This window comes from Strongylocentrotus purpuratus, unplaced genomic scaffold (assembly GCF_000002235.5).
Source record: "Strongylocentrotus purpuratus isolate Spur 01 unplaced genomic scaffold, Spur_5.0 spur5_scaffold_21, whole genome shotgun sequence".
NCBI lineage: Eukaryota > Metazoa > Echinodermata > Echinoidea > Camarodonta > Strongylocentrotidae > Strongylocentrotus > Strongylocentrotus purpuratus.
Window position 1 is genome coordinate 24,044,339 of NW_022145607.1, and position 20,076 is coordinate 24,064,414.

Consider the following 20,076-nt stretch of genomic DNA (forward strand, 5'->3'; position numbering starts at 1 on the left):
CGTCTTAGTTTGTTCCTACTAAAAAAAAACCCTGCCCCTGATATATTAGAATGCATAACATGGGCACGATTTTTTTTTTGCCCGATAAAGACCCGAAATTTGACCTGTGTTAAAATAAATTAGGAGGAGGGGGGGGGGGGGGCTCAATCCGAGCCCCACCCAAAATATGATGGGCTCAATGATATCTGAACTCCACCCACAAAGAAAGAAAGAAAAAAAAATGAAGTCATGCGAGATGATTTTTTTAAAATTTGGATAAGAAATTATTTCTGAGCCCCCCCCCCCCCCCAATATTTTGTGGGAACTCATAACGCGGATGGAAATTTTTTCCTTGAAAGAGAATTGAAATTTGACTTTTGTTAAAATATCTTCGGAGGAGAGAGGAGCTCAATGATAGTCGATTCCCAACAAAAATATGGTAGACACAATGATATCTGAGCCCCCCCCCCCCCAAAAAAAAACAAAAAAACAATGGGGTAAGGGCTCTATAATATTTGATCCACACCAAAATTATAAGTGGCTTAGTGATAAATGTACCCCACCCAAAAATTTGGTGGTTGTTCATTGTCTGAGCCCCCCCCCCCCATCCGCACACACCCCTCTCCAAGATAGGGCCATTAGCCCCAAATCCGCCTTTGTTCTTCGTATGAGCAAATTTTCAAACTGAAGTGCACGCGAGCTGATTTTTTTTTTCTCGATAGAGACCTAGCTGAAATGTGACCTGTGTTAAAATGTATTGGGAGGGGAGAGGGCTGTATATAGGGCCAAGTTTCGTAAAAATAATGCAAATCGTAAAGATGCATAGCCTACGTTACACACTTCAAATGGGGGTGTTTCCATTTGTTGACCTCACCTTACACCCCTAACTCTAAGCATAATCTTAAACATAACCCTAACCCTACCCATGTCAGCTAGGATGACAGGGGGTGTATACATGCAGGTAACATGTGGAAACACCCATTTGAAGTGTGTGAAGCCTGTGCACTTTACAATTTTTTTTTTTTTTTTTTTTTTTTTTAACGAAAAGTGGTCCTGCAGATCGAGGCTCATATAATTTTCGAAATGCAAAAAACCCAACAAATTAATGATTTAGTTTCTTATTACACCCTTTAGTTGGCATCTCACTTGTTCGACGTTGGAGTCGAGGGCAGAGGCACCTCGGCCTACGTTGTACTGTATAGAATTATATAGACTCAGACTAGCGGGAGTGGCGTAAACAAAAACAACAATAAAATAAAAGCTGGAGACTTGAGGTCGATGGATCGAACTCGATCTTGTAAAGTTCTAATTTTGAGGTTGTCCCAACAGTACAGCAATTAAATGTCTTTACCCCCACCCTCACCCTGCCCCCTCCCCCTCCCCCCATCCCGTACAACGAATCTTTAAATGCGCGTCCCGCGTCCATCACAGACTGGGAGTAAGACTATGCGTTGAACCGATTTCTAAGAAGTTAATAATCCCGCACGGGCGATGTGTCGAGCTAGTTTCTAAGAAATTCCCACGGAGCGCGGCGGACATGTCTACCTACGTGTGTACTATACTTCTATAATCCCCATGTTTGGGTGTTTTGTAAACAATAGATTTCCCATCGACAGCACGTGCCGAATCTTGAATCTTGAATTTGTTGCACCCAAAAAGCTACGTTGACAGCTGTCCGAGGAGAAGAGTCAAGACTTGATTATCTACGGTACCTTCAGAGTACTGGCGTTGCGTTGGAAAGCGAGAGGTAATTTTACAATGCTTTTTCTTTCAAGTTTTACAGTAACGTTAACTTAATTAGATAACAGTTAATGTGTTACAATTTACAAAGTGTTACAGCTACTAGTACTACCACAGTGTTTTGTTACTTAGATTCACACGTTGTGCACTGTAGTGTACTGGGCGAGACGGAGCTAAGTTACGGTGTTAAACAGTTATTGGACTAACGTTGCTGTACTAATCCACAGTAGCTATAGACTCTGGCAATTTGGAAGTCTATTTTATGTTGGATCTAGATCTAACTTTATGTCTAGTATTAGTAAAACTAGATCTAGTAGATCTAGAACTTAAAGGTACTAGATCTATGTCCCTTTTGCAGCCAACCTCAAATTCTGTAGAACTTTGCAGGAATTATGAATAGGGTCTAGCCTATGTCATGTAGGCCTAGACCTATGTCCTATCTGTGAAATTTAAATGTTAGCAGTGTCCTCATATTCAAATTATGCAAGGAAACCCGTTTACTTGCTAGACTTCACTGTCAGACACTACTGAGTGACTGACTGGCTTTTTTTTCTTCTTTGGTCATAAAATACATGAAAAGAGTTGTAAAGGGTACATGAGCATTTGTCTAGATCTACATCAATAACCCACTTCTTGTGATGGCCAAGATTAAACTGATTGAATCTTTGCGCAGCATAAAACGTAGACCTCTATGACCATTCGGTACAGTTGTCTGAAAATCAAGACTATTACTTTTGGGCTCTAGGCCTATAGCCCTAAAGTCGATTTGACAACTAATAGATCTAGTCGTTATTTTCCCACTTGAAGACATTTTTAAGCCCCACTTTGTTTAGGGAAGTTCTAAATTAGTATTATCTTTCAAATGCAGTTGGAATTTAACTTTTTCATTTTTTTGGCCTGCAAATGGGACATAGTACCTTTAAGTAAGAAGGAATACAATGTCACTTTACAAATATGTTGACTGGGCTAGGCCACTCATACACGATGTCAATACAAAGTATAGGCCACTCATAACACGATGTCAATACAAAGTATAGGCCACTCATAACACGATGTCAATACAAAGTATAGGCCTAACAGTTAGGCCCTGGCCGAAGTTAAAGTGATCTTTTTAAAATTTGATGGTCATAGATCTAGTCTACTCATAGTTTAGATCTACAACTGTATGATGGAGGTACTTTTAATCCACGCACTTTGTTTTGAAAGGCTAAAAAGTCAAATAATTTAACATTTTTTATCAACGTTTTTTCCTCATTAAATACTAAATATTCTGAGGATCATTTATAGAGAAAACTTTGACAGGAATATTTGGTGAATGTTAACTCTCGTGTCGATTACGTGACCGCTTCAATTTTTCTTTGACAAAATCAAGCGGTACATTAATCCACGCACCACAGTTTTAATACAGGAAATGAATGTATATTTTCGTTTTCTGTCTCAATGAAGTGTATTCTTGATGATTTCATGAAATCATAAAAATACAAGAAACCAATGATTTTCCCTCAAAATTGTTGTGATATCGCGATAGGCTTGTTGTTTTATTGTCTATCCAAAAAAAATGAGCGCATATAACGCGTCGCATCGCGCGTATTGAGGGATGCGTGGATTAATGTACTGCATGGATTAAGGTACCTCTACCATACTAATAATACAGTTGTTTATGAAGTCTTGAAGAATGTTGTATAAACCACAAATATTTTTTCAGGCATTTTTTATGGCAACACTTTCTTGCTGCTAACTGTGTGTTAGACTTTCGAAATTTGTGATTTTTTTTCTTCACTTTTTTGACTTGTTTAAATTTCTAGATGAGAATAGAATTATACTTTTTATAGATCTAACAAAGTTAGGTCTAGACCTACATATTACATCTAGATCTAGATCTGTTTACATTGTAGAGTATTGGCATGCACCCCCCCCCCCCCAAAAAAAAAAAGTATCTGAAAGGCCCACTTTTTTTAAAAGAACCTATTGTAATTAATGTGGACCATTTATCAGGGGAGGATTAACAGGATCCTGTTAATGAGGATTATAAAAAGCGCTTAAAATGCCCTGTTTTCAGGTAACTAGATCTATATGAAAAAATTTCCGCTCGCATTATTTGTTTAAATGAAACCAAAACTAGAATTTCATCAATTATAATATATAATTTTTACCACAAGCTTTCCTTTGATACATAGATCACCAAAAAACGCCCACTGAGTACCCCACATCAAACTGGCAAATATTTTGAAAAATAGGCATTTGCGATGTCGTCTGCTATCAAGGGTGCTGGCATGTTTATGATCTGTAGTGAGACCCCCTACATGCAAGTCTGTGACGTATATTTGGACTTTGATAACATTCCATATTACCTTTAAAATTAATTAGATCTAGATACAATTTTGATATAAAATACGCTATACAAATACATAAAAATAATATAATGATAGAAACATTATTTGTTTTACTCAAATTTTAGGTTTAAACATTGCGATAGAATAACAGTTATATTGTTAGGAAGCTTGTAACTCCCATTGTGTAAGATTGGCTGCATACCAGCATATGAATGACTAGACTTCTTTTTCATTCATTATGCAGATCGTACAGCTGATCTAACACAACGGGAGTACTGTGAAAAAAAAGTTCTTCAACAATTACATGTATGTGGATAAATTAAGATCTACAAAGCTTGCTAACATCCTCGTTCTGATTAAACAGTTAATGTCATGATTTTCATGCAGTTTTCGGGATGAACCGTTGCTAGAATTTTATTTTGAAAGGGATTTTACATATTAAATATATAAATGCAATGCAAGAGGTTTCTAACACTGCACATTTCTTTTAATTAATATACTACACAAACAGTTCGTTTATGATTGTGAAAGACCAGTAAGGGTTTGTCCATAAATACATGTACGTCAAAAATTGGGGGGAATGGAATCATCATGGTGCCGCCCAGGGCATACCAAAATGGCTTTGAATGCTAGCGTAATATTTGGTTTACACCTTTACATGTATGGAAATATTTAAAGAGGTGATTCAGGGATCATATGAAATGTGAAAATGCTTCTTTTTGCACACAGTATGCCTTTGCGTTTTGGCTTTTGGCCCCCTTTTTATAGGAAATACATATCCTGCTCATCAGGATTTAGAGGAGTGCATGAGCCTAAAATTCCCTGTGTTCAGGTTGCTTTAAATATAAAAAAATGACCTCGTGTTTTGCGCTCGCATGATTGATTAAGAGAAGGGAGGGGTATTATACATGTATGTTCATGGAAAATTTAAACTCAAAAAGTGCAATGATTAGCCTACTTGACTTCAGGTCACTTTATGAAAATTTCCACTCACGATTTGCACTCGCATTATTTGTTTAAGGAGATACATTCCCTGTTCATGAGGATTAAAAGGAGGCACTTAAAATGCCTTGCTTTCAGGTCACTCTGAAGAAAAAATGGTTAATGTTGGATCTGCCTCTGCAAACAGTTATTTTGTATCAAAGGTCCGTTTTATCAACTTACGCACCCCCCCCCCCTGAAAAATCCCATTTACAGGCCTGCCTTACCATACCCATATTGGCAAAAGAGTACAAGGTTATAACTAGACCGAGGTATCTGTCTTCAGATACATGTCTAGGTTATAACCTCATATAGTGGATGAGTGGTTAGATCTATAACTTTACGCCTTACCATACCCATATTAGTAAAAGAGTACAAGGTTATAACTAGACGAAGTATCTTCAGATACATGTCTAGGTTATAACCTTATACAGTGGATGAGTGGAATAGATCTATAAATCTTAAACTTTTAGTAGAAGAATACTTCAGAGTAATAAGACTAAATTAGACATACATGTTGATCTAGTTATAATACTACATCAAGTAGGCTAGATGTATATAGATCTTGACCTATACACATCATATGTATGTCCCCCCTTAATCTAAATGGCGTAACTTTTTATCAAAAAGACACTGACACTTACCTCTTGTGTTTACAGAACAATTGATGATACATTTTGGTAACAAGATCTGATGTGAATTTTTTCAATAAACTGAAGGGATTTTGTAATTTTTTTCCAATTTAGGAGGCTTGAACATTGCAATTTGTCCCCTAAAATTATGCTCACCAAACCGTGCAAAGACACAAAAAGTGTCAGGATAAGTCAGTTGCAAAGGGGTCTAACAATGGATGATAAACAACAACAGTACTTGAACTACTACACCATATAAAAGGAAATTGCCAAAATGCACCGACCCCCCCACCCCCCACCAGATAACTCTTGTGACTTTAAAGAAAATCCAATCTCAGGGCATCCAATGCCAACATAAACACTGATATTTCGGTCTAGCCTAGACTAGTCTAGATCTATGCAGGTAGTGCCTTATATGTTTTTTATTAAAAATTGAGTTTTTAATTCATGTTTAAATGTAAAACTTTGATTTATTCCCTCTGATCATACATTTAAAGATAAACTCCAGTACTGGTAAAAAAAAAAAATTAATTCTCACAGAATCAAACGAAACTTACACTGAATGTTCAAGATTACAAATAAATGACATGTGCCAAACAATTTTGGAAGAAAATGTATACTGGCTGAGTAATGAGCATAGAAAGACAAGGAAACCAAGGTAGTACCATCCCCGACACCATGTGTGTTGTCCCATATATAGCTTTCTATGTGAGTGTTTGTTACTTTACCAAGACTCGGTCAAATTTATTATGATTTTGATGACTCCAGAACCTTGCAGTGCACACCAATACTTACATGCTACATGATCAACTGTTTCTGATCCTTTCACACCTCTACTTTCACAATGCAAGCGCATTACCAGTACTAAAGTTTATCTTTAAGTTTAAGGACACTCTATGGGTTACTTGTTAAAGAATTAGAAGAACTAAACAGTTTACATTTGCCCATAGATATATACCAAACACCTGGGCCTGCGTCTACCACGTGCATGTGCATTGGGTTGCTAACATAGAGTTACATGTACATACGCAGGAACTGAGTGCGCGCACATGAATAAACGCACTTAGCACCCAAGTCGAGTTGGGTGCCGCGCGTCGAGGGTAGACCCGTTAAGTTCTTCTAACTCCTTAACCAGTAACCCATAGAGTATCGGATAAAGTTCTTTGGGGTTTATTTTATGTATTCTAGCTGTTCAAGATCTAGTGCTTCATGCTGAAGAAACATGGCTGTTTTGGATCCACTGACAGAGTTGGAGAGTGCAGCTGAGCCTGATGATGCTCTTCCAAACACACAGATGACAGGTAAGTAAATTATGGGAAAGAATTCTTAAATAATGTGCTGTAAGTGAATGCAGAAACAAATGTAGCACAGCGAAAGTTTGCAAAATGGACATAGATGAGAACTAGTAGTAGTGGGTCTTTCCATAACCTGACACCCTAACCCTAAACCCTAGGGTTAGGATTAGGTTTAGGATTAGGGTGTCGGGTTATGGAAACACCCAGTAGTAGTAGGCCTACATGTACTGTGAATTTTCAAAGATCATTGTGATAATTGTGTAAATATCTTCAGCTTTCATAGCTATTGTTCAGTGTATTTTAAATTCACAGCATATTGAATTGAATTGAATTTATAATATTAACAACAATACTATTATTTATTATCATAGTGGTGTTACATAATACATGTATGCTGTAATGTTTTGGACGATTACAATTCCTAGTTTTTTCAGAGCTTGTTTTTTCCCAAAATTGTAAACAGATTTGTTTTGATGTTGTGCAACATGGACAGAAATTGAGCTTTTACACAGTCTGTCATGTTGTCTACATGTACAATGTATCCCTCATTTCTAGGAATAGCTAAATCCTTTCATTGACCTTTCCATATAAAATAAAAGAAGAGTGCCAAACAATGTAAACCATTTAAGCAATATCATATTTATGAATGTACTTAGGTCTCCAGACAGAGCTTGAGAGTGAAGCTGATGAGGATCTACATTGTGAGACAGGTATGTTCTGGGAAAATTCCATACAATGTTTTGGGGAAAAGCAGAACAAACTTTAAAGAATGAAGAAAAACTCAAAAACTTAAACATGACTTAAAGTATCATTGAAGAGCAGAAGACTTTATTCCTGCGTTTATATTGAAGTAAAACCCCAAATTTGAATAAAACAGTTCTATAGATTTGTCTTCATTTTGTAATGCATTGACAGAATTTGAGCTTTTGCTTTGCGTGTGCATGTTTATATTCTGCGTTCTGGTATTTAAGCTTCCTTTAAATGACTTTTCCGTAAACTAAAGAAGAGTGCCAAACAATGAAAACAAAAGCAATGTCCCCTATGATGAGTAGCTATTCAGCTCATACATGTAGTATACATAGTACAATAGACAAGATTAAGTGTGCTGGTCAATGCCTTAATTGGGTCATGAAAGTGAATACCATTTTCCTATTGCATCTGATTGTACATATATATATATATATATCTGCCTTACTGTTGTCAGTGTAGAATAGGTGGCCCACTAATTTTTTACAGTTTACACTATGATTAAAATTTTGTACTTACAATTTTCACTAAAATTCTTATTTGCTACACAAAAAAGATAATTAAAAAAGTATTCAATTCTATCTAATTCAGGAATGTGTATGTTTTTACAACACCAAGACAATTTGAACTACAAAAAAAAAGGTGAAATCTGACAAGATATCATACACGTACATGTATTTGCATGTCAATAATAAATATTGCAACTTTCCATTCACATTAACATTAAAGTTTCCTGTGAGCATGTCACATAGCTTGCCTGGTCTATTCTTTTTTCCCCTTCATTTGCTATATATCCGTATTGGACAGCACAAGTACAGCTGACTGTCTGCTGTCTTTGAAAAAAATAACACCATGCATGGTTAGCAATTAGCATGGCAGGGCTTAATGTATCTGTAAAAGACAAGTATTATGCCCTTACCTACATTGTATTATGTTAAGCGTATGTGGTATACATGTACATGTACATCTTTTCATTTGAATTCCTACAGGTCCCTGGACTCCTGGTATCTTTATCACTGAACTTGAGAGTGATGCAGATGAGGATGCTTGCCATATTCCAAGGAAAAGGGGTTAGTGTAACATCACTTATGAGTAATTGGTGTTCAATAAAGCTGTATGAAATTTTGGGTGAATTGACACTTGGTCTACTCTCACTTTGTCTAATGCCCGTTTGGTCTCATCCCACATTGTCTAATATCCCATTTTGTCTATAACCAGTTGGTCTAATAACCATTTGGTCTAATTGCCACTTAATCCATTTCCTATTTCTTCTAATTCCCAGTTAGGCTATCCCATTTCGTCTAATACCCTCTTGGTCTAACACCACTTAGTCTATCTGATTAGATGAACTGGTAATAGACCAGATGATCTTTTGGCAAAATGGGGAAAAGTATTATAGACAAAATGGTAGTTAGACCATTTGATAATTAGACAAAATGACAATCAGCCTTAGTGGGAATTAGTCCAAGTGATGATTGGACCAAACGGCAATTAGACCAAAGTGATAGTAGACCAAATGGGTTTAGCCATGTTAGTGTTAGATGATGTGGGAATTAGACCAACTGGTAGTAGACCAAGTGGATATGAACCAAATTTTGAACCATGAGCTTATTTCAAGTCAATTGTTATCCATATTGTGACTGGGCCTTTTATTTTATTTGAGGGCAGGAAATGACCTGGGATGGGTGTCAATACCATACATGTATGTGCTAGACATTGAACAATTTAAATGATTCTGTTAGAAAAAGAGTATTTGTTGAGTAATCAGCATAATAACCAAGGCATGATGTAGAAAGACTGTAATTTGATCAGTATTGACCAGTTGTTTTTTAGCTAGTAGTCAATATTTGATGATATTTTTGCTAGCCTAAAAAAAGCTAGTACACACATCTCAAAGCAGTCAATATATCTATATTATATCTTCAAAAATATTTGTGTTACCAATCTGGTATTAAAAAAATGAGCTTACCCTGTTCTTTCATCCAACTGGCATGTCATTAGGGCTAAATGAGGCTAAATTTCTTTGAAAAAACTTCACATTTTAGCAAAAATTGATGTTAATCTTGGCCAAAACGGTTCATATTTTTGGCTCACTTTTTCTCACCACAAACATTTTAGATAAGACTTGTTATGCCTCCACCTCTGCCTCATGTTTTCGGGTTGTCCGTCCGTACCCCCCTACCCCCCCCCCCTACCCCCCATTGGACAAAGCATGTTTTTATGTGTGTTGGTTTGAATTTTTTTTGTTAATCGGGGTCTACCAAAATCCTGCGCCTGCAACCCCCCCCCCCCCCCCCCTTAGCAAAAAGCTAAGTTGAGTCAATTAAGATTTTTGTATCCATTTATACTGCAACATAATGATAATGATTATACAAGATATAGTTAAGTCATTCTTCATTTTTTATATCATTGCACAGGAAAAAAGAGAAGACATGTGACATTTCAACTGGAATCATCATGCAGTGATCAAGAGCAGAAAAAAAGAGGTACTTACTCAAACAATCTGATATAACAAAGTAATTCTTAAGGGTCTTTCCAACATTTGCCCCTGCGGTAAATAAGTTTGCACATTGACCCCCCAAAATGGCGTGTAAACCGGGCAATCAAGATGAGCAATACGCATCGCAACAATGCAACATCCCATTTTCCTGGCATGTGATTGGTCAAATATTTTTGCCTCCAGGAACCAAAATAAAAATTGCTTAGGTTTTGATTGGAGGAGATGCTTCTTCGTATGTGAACAGTCTGATAGGTTTATTACTGCATCGTTTTCTCATTTACCGCGGGGGCAAATGTTGAGGAGGTTTACCTGCTCTTATGAGAACGGCCCTTTATTATAGTAGACGGCAGTTTTTTAATGAACCATGTAAGTACATGTATGATATTATTTAGAAAATGTTACCATGGCAATCGCCAAAGACTTCTGTAGGTAAATGGTAACAAGTGGATTTGACAACGGGATATTTCAATTTTGCATGGCGATCCAAATTATATTGTACTTCAAAGCAAGTAAAGTCCTTCAGAAGTTGCAACTTGAATAAATTTTGAGAATTTTACTTCATTCCATTCATACATGTACATAAGCTGGCTATGCCGCACAAAGATTTGGTTATTCTTGTAGGCTTTCATGCCTGTTTACAACAATGGAGACGTAACTGCTTTGTTTTTTACTTCCCCTTTTGCAGTTAGAACTGGTCATCAGACATTTATAACTGTCCTTGCAGGAAGATGTTGTTCAACAGATTGTCTGGCAAGAGTCACACGAGCAGATGCAGCTGCAGCTCGGATCGCTTTTAAGGAAAAGTCGCTGGGTGATCAGAGGACATGGCTGATGGAGTACTTCAGAACCCACTCTTCTCGGTCTGAAAATGAAAGTCTCCAATTCTCCTACAACATCGGTTTGGAGCAGGTGTGTGCCACAGCCTGGCATCAAGTCGTTGGAATTGTGAGGTCAAGATTCTACTACTGGCAGAAGCAGTTCAGAGGTGAGGTTCATATTTCAAAACAGTTTCTTTGAAAATTCATGGCCTTTGTACATAATGTACTGGGCAAAAAATGTACATAAACCCTAAAAGAATCTCCCATATTCATCCAACGTATTATTGTCCTTTTTTGTTTATAGAAAGCTTGCAGGTAGTTAAACTTGAAATACAGAGTGACTGTTGGTCATTCTTATTGGTTTGGCTAAAACTCTTTTTTCCTGGCTCATTTGTATGATATAAACCTCTCACAAAATTATAGGTAAAATTTCTTGTTTTGATATCTCAAAATCATTTGAAATAAGTTCATCTTCAGAAGAATATGAGAATACTGCATTGGCATTCAATCAGAATTGATATCAATTAAACACAATCTTATCTCTAAACAAATGAAGAATTCACTGTTGACAAAAATGCATTTTGCAAGATTTGACTTTCTACTTGGTCAGATATTCAGGTGTCCTGCATATTCCATGATTACATTATAAAAATTGGGCATCATTGTCTAGGGGAATGAACAGGCTTTCCAATGGTGCCAAACTGAAGTATCATTTAATCATTTAATACAACGAGAGATACCCTTTCTCAAACTTGAATTGCAGAACTTTTTGTGAGGGGTTTTCGTGTACGACAGCTGCATTATCTTTCATTACTCTTATGTAGCTTTAACACTTACTGTACTGGGGGGTGGGGGGCATCAGCCCACCCCTGCATTTTCGGGGATTGTGCTGTAACCGCTATTTGCTGTTTTTGGAAATCAGTAGGATGCGAATGCTAGAGAGTTACCTGACCTTTTGTGACCAAAGGTCAAGCCGAAAATTGAAATTTTTGTCATCTTGTCTACCAAACAAATGGCAAAGTGAAGTTTCTTGTTTGGGTCTATGAATCAGTAATGTTTCATTCTTTAGACTAGATTTATCATTTACTCAAACTGTAAATTGATCCAGATAATGATCTTAAGTATAAGAAGTCCTAAAACAATAAAATACATAAGAATTGAAAAACAGTAAAATACATTAGAAATTCATAATGGGGCGCCCAGTGTCAAATCTGACAGACATGGCGCAGTACAAATGGCCGTTATTATATTATTATTATTATAAAAACAAGTATATGGACAATTCAATTATATGATAATGTCAAATAGGCTTTTAAGAAACTTTTTGCCAAAAAATAAACTCTGTAAAAGCAGCACAGCATTTATGTTCCTTGAGCAAGGCACTTTGTCTACATTGCTTCACCTTACCCAGGTGTTAAAATGGGTACCCTGTAGGATGCGAACGCAATGCAGTTGAATTGGCATTGTGTGCGCCTAATAGGTGACCAGCTGGAATGCTCCCCAGGGAGAGGAGATTGTGCACTGTAAATGCTGTTTTTTTTTTGTAATTGAATCCAATGACTGGGGCAATAATATGCTGTGAGCGCTTTGGTCTTAACTCGTAAAGCGCTTTATAAGAGACTGGTATTATTATTATTTATTTATGTAATTCATAATAAAAAACATATTCATGAATAGAATTTGCATAAATGACAAAGTAAGCAATTTTCAGCCAAAAATATAGGTAAGGTCTCTTCCTTTGCGCAATATCTGAGGCGCATGCCGAGTTTTGTGGTGATCAGCCATTTTCGATATTTCTAGTTATTTCCATGCATGCATTTAATTTGTTGTGAATAGATGGACTGCTATACCCATTGCCTGCTAACTGCTTGAGGAAAGGACACAAGATTAACAAAACCCTAAACGCGAAGACAGAACTTAATGCATTTGCTCGTTCCTATGGAGACCGAATGCCTGACAGAGAGTCTGTAAACCTTCCACATGGGTTCACAAAGCGAGAGGTGTATAGAAGAATACGACAAGATAATGCTGAGGTTTGTTCTGAGACTCACTTCAAAAGGATTTGGAGAAAGGAAGAGCAGCACATCACAATCCCCAAGGTATTGTAAATTCCATTGACCCTAAACTGTACTGGATGGGAGTGAGTGGGGCGGGACGCTCAAAAGCTCTAAACATAGGTTGTTGCATACCATAATCAAAACCGCCATGTTTTCAGCAATGCCACTTCATTACTTTTTATTTTGACACTACACTACCGTAAGTTTTTGCAAAAACAGACAATTCTTTTATAGTGTCATATGACCCATCATGATTTCAGGTCAGTTTTTTTGTACAAAACATATTGCAGTTTTAATGCACTCCAAATGGGCCAATCGCCACAAAATTATGCAGAGATTTTGCCATTAGTTTCGCGGAAATTTGCTTATTTTATCAATAATGCTAATTTATGCAAATTATACCCCCGGTACAGTTAGGGTTAGACATAGATGAATTTATGATTCTTAGCCAGACGAAATCTGTTAAATTCCTGAGGCCTCTTGTATCTTTGTGTCAATATATTATTATATTAGTCTTATAACATCTACATTTATATGCATCAAGAAAACACATCCATAACATTAATTTTGTAATTAACAATCCTTCTCTTTGATATTTTTCTTTTTTTCTTTATAGGTGAACCGCTTCTCTAAGTGCGATGTGTGCACAGAGCTGAAAATGAAGCTTGGCAAGACAAACGACAAAGATGTTCGAAGACAATTGATTGCACAACATCAAAAACATGTAGAGAAACAAAGGTACAGCAAACTTTGATTAAAGCTTGAAGTTAATGTTGTAATTGATTTTGATGTACTTTTTTTTCTTTTAAGCATTTAGAATGAGGTGATCTGTGATCCAGTATTTTAAGTGCAACAAATGACAACCATGGATGTATTTTACATGTAGCTACAATATACAACTAGAGCTATGTCATTATATGCTTTCCTCATAGAAGTGAATATTTCAACAAAGATTTTGAAGGAGACAAAAACCGAGAAAGCTTAGAGGAATACTCAGGCTCCAAGATAAGTTGCTTTAAATAGAAGCGGCAAAATTGGAGAAAAATAACAGAACAAATTAAAAAATTGGACAACAAATATTAGCAATAAGAGAGTAATGAAATTCTTAATGGAAAAAAACAACAACAATGTTAATATATTTGAATAGGTGACCACAATAAAATATGGGCATTTGAACTGCCTATACGGATGTTTGGTTCTAATCAGTGGATATTTGACGTGAAAAGCCTATAGTAGAAGAAAAATACAATAGTAGGGAAAACAGGAGAAGAAATGTAGGCACAAGTTCATTACTTTAAAAAAGTATATTGGTCACAATTAAGTATCATTGATATAGACGTAAACCTAGCCAAGTCTCAGATAACACATTCAAATTACAATTTACTCGTGTATTTAAGGCATTAGTATTGGTTTTGTGATCAAAACTTCTAAGCATAGCATGACTCCTCATTGCTCTTTACCTTCTTTTCAGCAGCAGTGAGAGACAAAAATATTACAAACACATCCGCAAAGCGAAGTCACAGCCAGAGAAATACATGAGTGTAATCATCGATGGGATGGATCAGCACTGCACATCAATACCGCAACTCCATCCAACACCTAAAGCTCTGAGCTACAATGATCAACTGCACACTCACATCACCGGTGCACTTGTTCATGGAAGAGGTCAACACGCCTACATCGATTTTAACGAGTACCCACATGACAGCAACCTAACCATTAATATCCTGCTCAACATCCTGGTCCGTTATGCCGACTCTCTTCCACCAGTCCTCTACCTACAGCTGGACAACACTTCTAGGGAGAATAAGAATCGACATCTCTTTTCTTTTCTGTCCCTGCTCCTTGAACTCAATATCTTCAAGAAGGTAATGTTTAATACATGTTCTTTTTAGTAATTAATTGTCAATATAAGTATTCAGTCTGTAATGATGCTTTATTTAATCGCAAAATGAAAAGGAAATTTTGTTTATTTGAACTTGTATTGGATGGATAAGAGAATGCCTTTGTCTTGGAGGTTCTTTTCAGAATCATGTAAAGGACGAGTCAGAAATAATGATATACCTCGGAAATTGCCCATTGTTTGAGAATAAACATTATAAATATTCACTTTTGTCAGAAAACTATTCACAGTTGACAGTAAATTAAAGTAACTTGGTAAAAACCCAATTGCACCAAAACCTTGGGTTTAAAAGTACATGATATTTTGTGAAGGGATATGTAAATATAAAAATGTTTGACATGTACTGGTAGAGTACACTTTCCCGCTGCATGCAGTACCATTGCTGTTGGGCATCTATTCATGAAACAGCGTTTGAAAGTGGGTCAAACCCACTCTCTCGAAGTTGTAGTGTGAGCAGGAGAGAACAACGATGCAGAAAGAGTGTGAAAAAAAAGAGAAAATATTCATGATTACAAATTATTTTCACCATGGCAAATTTCCAAGGTGAATCATTATTTCTGACTCACTTTTTATGATGGGGGATTTTGCGCTATTGTATTGTTGCATATCTTCAGTTGATCCTCTGTTTTAATCTATCAAATACATTTACTGCCCAAAATGTCTGATATGTGTAGGCATCATAGGGTTAAAAAAAGATATTGTGACTTAGAATTATTTACTTTACACAGATACATGTATACCAATGGTAAATAGTGTTTTGGGTTTTTTGTTGTTGGTCGTAGCCTATTATTCTCGGAAAGATTGAACCCTATGAACGGGAAAGAGGTAGTGCACATTAGAAACCATGGGCAATATAAAGTTGTCATCTTTGTCATCAGTGTACATATGATTTGTAAAGCGTAAACAAAAACAAGCTTTGATAAATATGTTTTTTGTTAGATAAATGTTCTGATAAATGAAGAAAAATTTCAATTGAATAAATTATCCCTCATGCTTATTGGGTTGTATCATTGAGGAATGTCCCTAAAATTCAATTTATTCCATACTGTTGTTCACCTTATAACGTTTATTGTTTGCATTTAGATCAAAGTTGGCTTCTTGATGGTCGGTCACACACATGAGGACATCGACCAGTTCTTTTCAAGGATTGCAACTCACTTGAAGAAAAGGAGCACCCCATCTTTTCCAAAACTTCTGCAAGCTATTCCCGCCGCTTTCCACAAAGCTCACTGCCCTACAACAGCGGAGCGCATCTTACACCTCTTTGATGTTCGCAAATGGCTTCTTCCCCATCAACACAGCATGTGCTATCACAGTAAACCACACATATTCAAATTCGCACTGCACCAAGGAAAAGCCACCCTACAAACCAAAGACTGGTCAACTACACCACATTGGAGAGACACCACTGGCATCAACCACATCCTGTCATCACATCCAGACGGACAACCAACATTGGTAGAGAAGTCATTTGCGGACATCAATATCATACATCTACCAGACAAGCTCCAGCCATACTTGGAAGAAGTAGACATTGAGGCATGGAGGTCCCTCTATGAGCTACTCACCTTGGAAGAGGAGGAGAATGAAGGTATCATTTCTGTCATTTTTTAAACTTCCAAAATTGATGGTGTTATGGTATTTTTTTCCATCACCTATGAAACATTGAAAAATACAATGTAGCATCTTCAAGCTTTATGGCCCAAAACTTTGACAATTTGTATTGAAGTCTTGACTGTTACACCCCTTCATGGCACAATTCACAAAAAAATCTTAATAGCGAACTAGGCTAGTGGGACACAAAAATATTGGTTTATCTAATGCATATAACCATTGACTACAAATCAAATGGATGGTGGTCTATAGAAAAAAGAGGAATGGCTGTTTTACAGAGAGCCAGCAAATTACGCGCCAATTTATGATATTTGATTGCCTCTCACAAGGGAGCAGCTGAGTCAGCAGCATAGATAAACCTGAGAGGATATTTTTGAGTTTTTCTCCACTCATTCTTTAAAATTTTTTTTTTTTAGAGATAGATATTATGGTATTGCTATTTTTCGAGATTTAACCCTATAGCCTGGATGAGGGGGGGGGGGGTGGGGGGTGGGGGGGGGGGGAGGGGGACTAATTTGGCCCCCCCTTAAAACATTTTTCACAATAACTATTTAAAGCGAAGACATTCTGCGCTGAAATTTCATGACTTTTTTCCTTCACATCTCGCGCAACAACGCCCGGGCATGCAGTTCCTATGCTACACATAATTTTGTACATGTACTTGCACATCGGACCCAAAATAGCTCAAAAACGTGGTTTCTTGTAGAATTTCAATACAAATTGTGTATTAGCTAATATTTTTAAATGTATTATTATATCTGCTTTCACAGATTGAAATCTATTTCGTTTATGCTAGTTATGATCGCATAAGTGTTGCCAACAAATTTCATTGAAAAAACAATAAAAATGAAAAGGTCGAAAAACAGAGAAATTAAAAAAACAATGAAATACATAACTTAATTTTGATACTGGATTTTTTTTTAAAGTACGCTTGTTAAGAATAATACATAGAGTGTCTAGATCAAAAGAACAGCACATTTCGAGCTGTTTTGAGTGATTTAGAGCAAAAAAGGTCTAATTTCATGCTTAAATTAGCATAATTAGCATAATCGATTAAACAAAATATTTTTCAGAGAGATTAATATACGATTTTGGAGATTATGTTGCAGGTGACGATTTCATCACGATCAGGCAGTTGAGGGGCGAGATCTCGGGGGGGGGGGGGGGCTAAATTAGCACCCCCCCCCCCCCCTTTGACACTGCATAGCCCGGGCTATATAGGGTTTTAAAAAAATATATATATGACCTTTCAAGAGATTAGGTCATAGTATCATTAGATAAAACGATTATTATTCCAAGAATTTGCCACTATATGTTTATATAACTGGATGAAGGTAATAACAACCTATCTAGCTGGCTGATCATAAACTTTGATATTTTAGCACACTGTTTCTTACATCAGGGCTATAATACATTTCCTTTGTGTGTTTTAACAGAAGATTCAACAGTGAGATGGCCTATATGCGATCTACTGATAATGGCCAAACAACCAACTGACAGACCACAGCTTGAGGAGCATGCTTGCAACACAGAGGATGAAACATTCAGACAGGTACATGTTTCATTAATATGTCCCTTAATTAAGACAAAGATATTGTGAACCATATTTAGTATTAAATGTATTTTAATCGTTATTTACAACTTGAGTTGCTTTCTAAAAAAAAAAAATGTAAATCATCTACAATGCTGCATGACTAACACACTCAGCTTAATTGCATCTTGAGTGCAACATTATTCCCTAACAGAATTTACACTCTGTATAGTCTTCACACAAGATCTAGCCCCTAATATATATACATGTAAGCCCTTGCATAATTCCAGTCATTACAGTAATTACAAGTCATGCCGAGTATTTTGGGGTCAGGCCATGTCAGGTAAAGATTAGCTTTGGGTACTAGTGATTGCTATACGCTTGTGCATTAGTTGCAAAAGTCTTCCCAAATTTTTGTTGTTTTTGTTGTTTCTTGTTTTTGTTTTTTTCTTAAACATCAATGTGAGCACCTCAAAAAATTGTAGTTATCTGCATTTACGTAATCGTAGGTATCGCACATCTGCATTTCTGCATTGAATTGCTACAATACACAGACAATGGGAAAATCGTCAATTTGCACGTTACCCGATGGTCAAAACTTTTTATATTTGGCATCAAAAGATGCGCAAGACTCTATGCTATAAAGTCATGAAAGCTCCCGGCACAAAAAAAAAATATCCTTAAACATATCCCGGTGAACGTACAGCCCTTTTAGGGTTAATTGAAAATCAAAAAATACAAAAATAGTAGAAGTTTCAACAATATTTTCTGATTTTATAAAAGAAAATTATTTATTAGGTTTCAGAAAGAATTACTATAATAATATGTTTATATGTTGTAAATAAAGTGTACATAAGGAATTGTCTTGAATCACTGATAATGTATGTAGTGGCACTACACTATTCGTTTTCAATTCACTTTCTTATTTTATTTATTTTACTTTCTTTTTCTTTTTGTTAGGTTCACATAGGACCCAAAGTAAAGGAACAGAGGACAGAAGTTAGGGAGAGAGACATGGTGGCAACATATCTCCCAGAGTACTCGACACACTGGCCTCAAGTTGGCTGCATTCGCAGTGTACATGAAGACAAGTCCCTACAGATCGAGTGGTACACAGGAACCTTGACTTCTAAGTGGAAGGAGGTAAAGGTACCAGTCAAAGGACAAAAGGGCAGGAAACAGCTTTGGGTTGAGACTATTGATTCTAGTTCTGTGATTCTCCCTCCTTTCTCACTGACTGCTGGAGAAAAACTTCCTCTTCAAACAGTGAATGGTTTGAGAGAGAAGCACAGTAGCTATTTTCAGTAGCTTTGTAGATCCTAGCTTAATTGGGCCATTGTAATTGCCTTAGCTATCAAATAATTGAGCAAAATAGTAGGCCTATTGGTTTCAATAAAATTGGAGTAATATTTTTTGGGGGTGGGGGCTGTGAAGCACAAGTGGAGGAGCTTTTTAATTTCACCAGAGGGTCCTTAGTACAAATCTTAGTTGCATGAGATTTACAATCTATATGATTTAAACAGATGTAATTTTATCTTTTTATGCCTCCGTTACGAAGTAGCCGGAGGCATTATGTTTTCGGGTTGTCCGTCCGTCCGTACGTCCGTCCGTACGTCCGTACGTACGTACGTACGTCTGTACGTACGTACGTCCCGTTCTCGTGATCGCGTTATCTGAAGAACTGGTTGATGGATTCCTGCCAAACTTTGGTCATATATGTATCTTGTAGAGCCGATGAACTGATTAGATTTTGGGGTTACGAGGTCAAAGGTCAAAGGTCACAGGGCTCATTATGTATGCAAAACGAGCTCGTGATCGCGTTATCTGAAGAACTGGTTGATGGATTCCTGCCAAACTTTGGTCATGTATGTATCTTGTAGAGCCGATGAACTGATTAGATTTTGGGGTCATGAGGTCAAAGGTCAAAGGTCACAGGGCTCATTATG

At 36.7% G+C, this 20,076-nt stretch overlaps 1 protein-coding gene across 2 annotated transcripts; it reads left to right on the plus strand.

The window, feature by feature from the left end:
- The first annotated feature begins 468 nt into the window (after window positions 1–468).
- Window positions 469–19,452, plus strand: LOC755447. Of its 2 annotated transcripts, none has more exons than XM_030995431.1 (12): window positions 469–1,726; window positions 6,854–6,966; window positions 7,617–7,670; window positions 8,697–8,777; window positions 10,125–10,193; window positions 10,893–11,192; window positions 12,862–13,124; window positions 13,699–13,820; window positions 14,557–14,950; window positions 16,069–16,576; window positions 18,036–18,151; window positions 19,091–19,452. In XM_030995431.1, the coding sequence occupies exons 2-12, from the start codon at window positions 6,888–6,890 to the stop codon at window positions 19,436–19,438; spliced, it is 2,334 nt and encodes a 777-aa protein (XP_030851291.1). In that variant the 5' UTR covers window positions 469–1,726; window positions 6,854–6,887; the 3' UTR covers window positions 19,439–19,452. The 2 variants fall into 2 exon arrangements, with proteins under 2 accessions (XP_030851291.1, XP_030851292.1); XM_030995432.1 differs by having other exon boundaries at window positions 10,932–11,192.
- The last annotated feature ends 624 nt before the right edge of the window (window positions 19,453–20,076 follow it).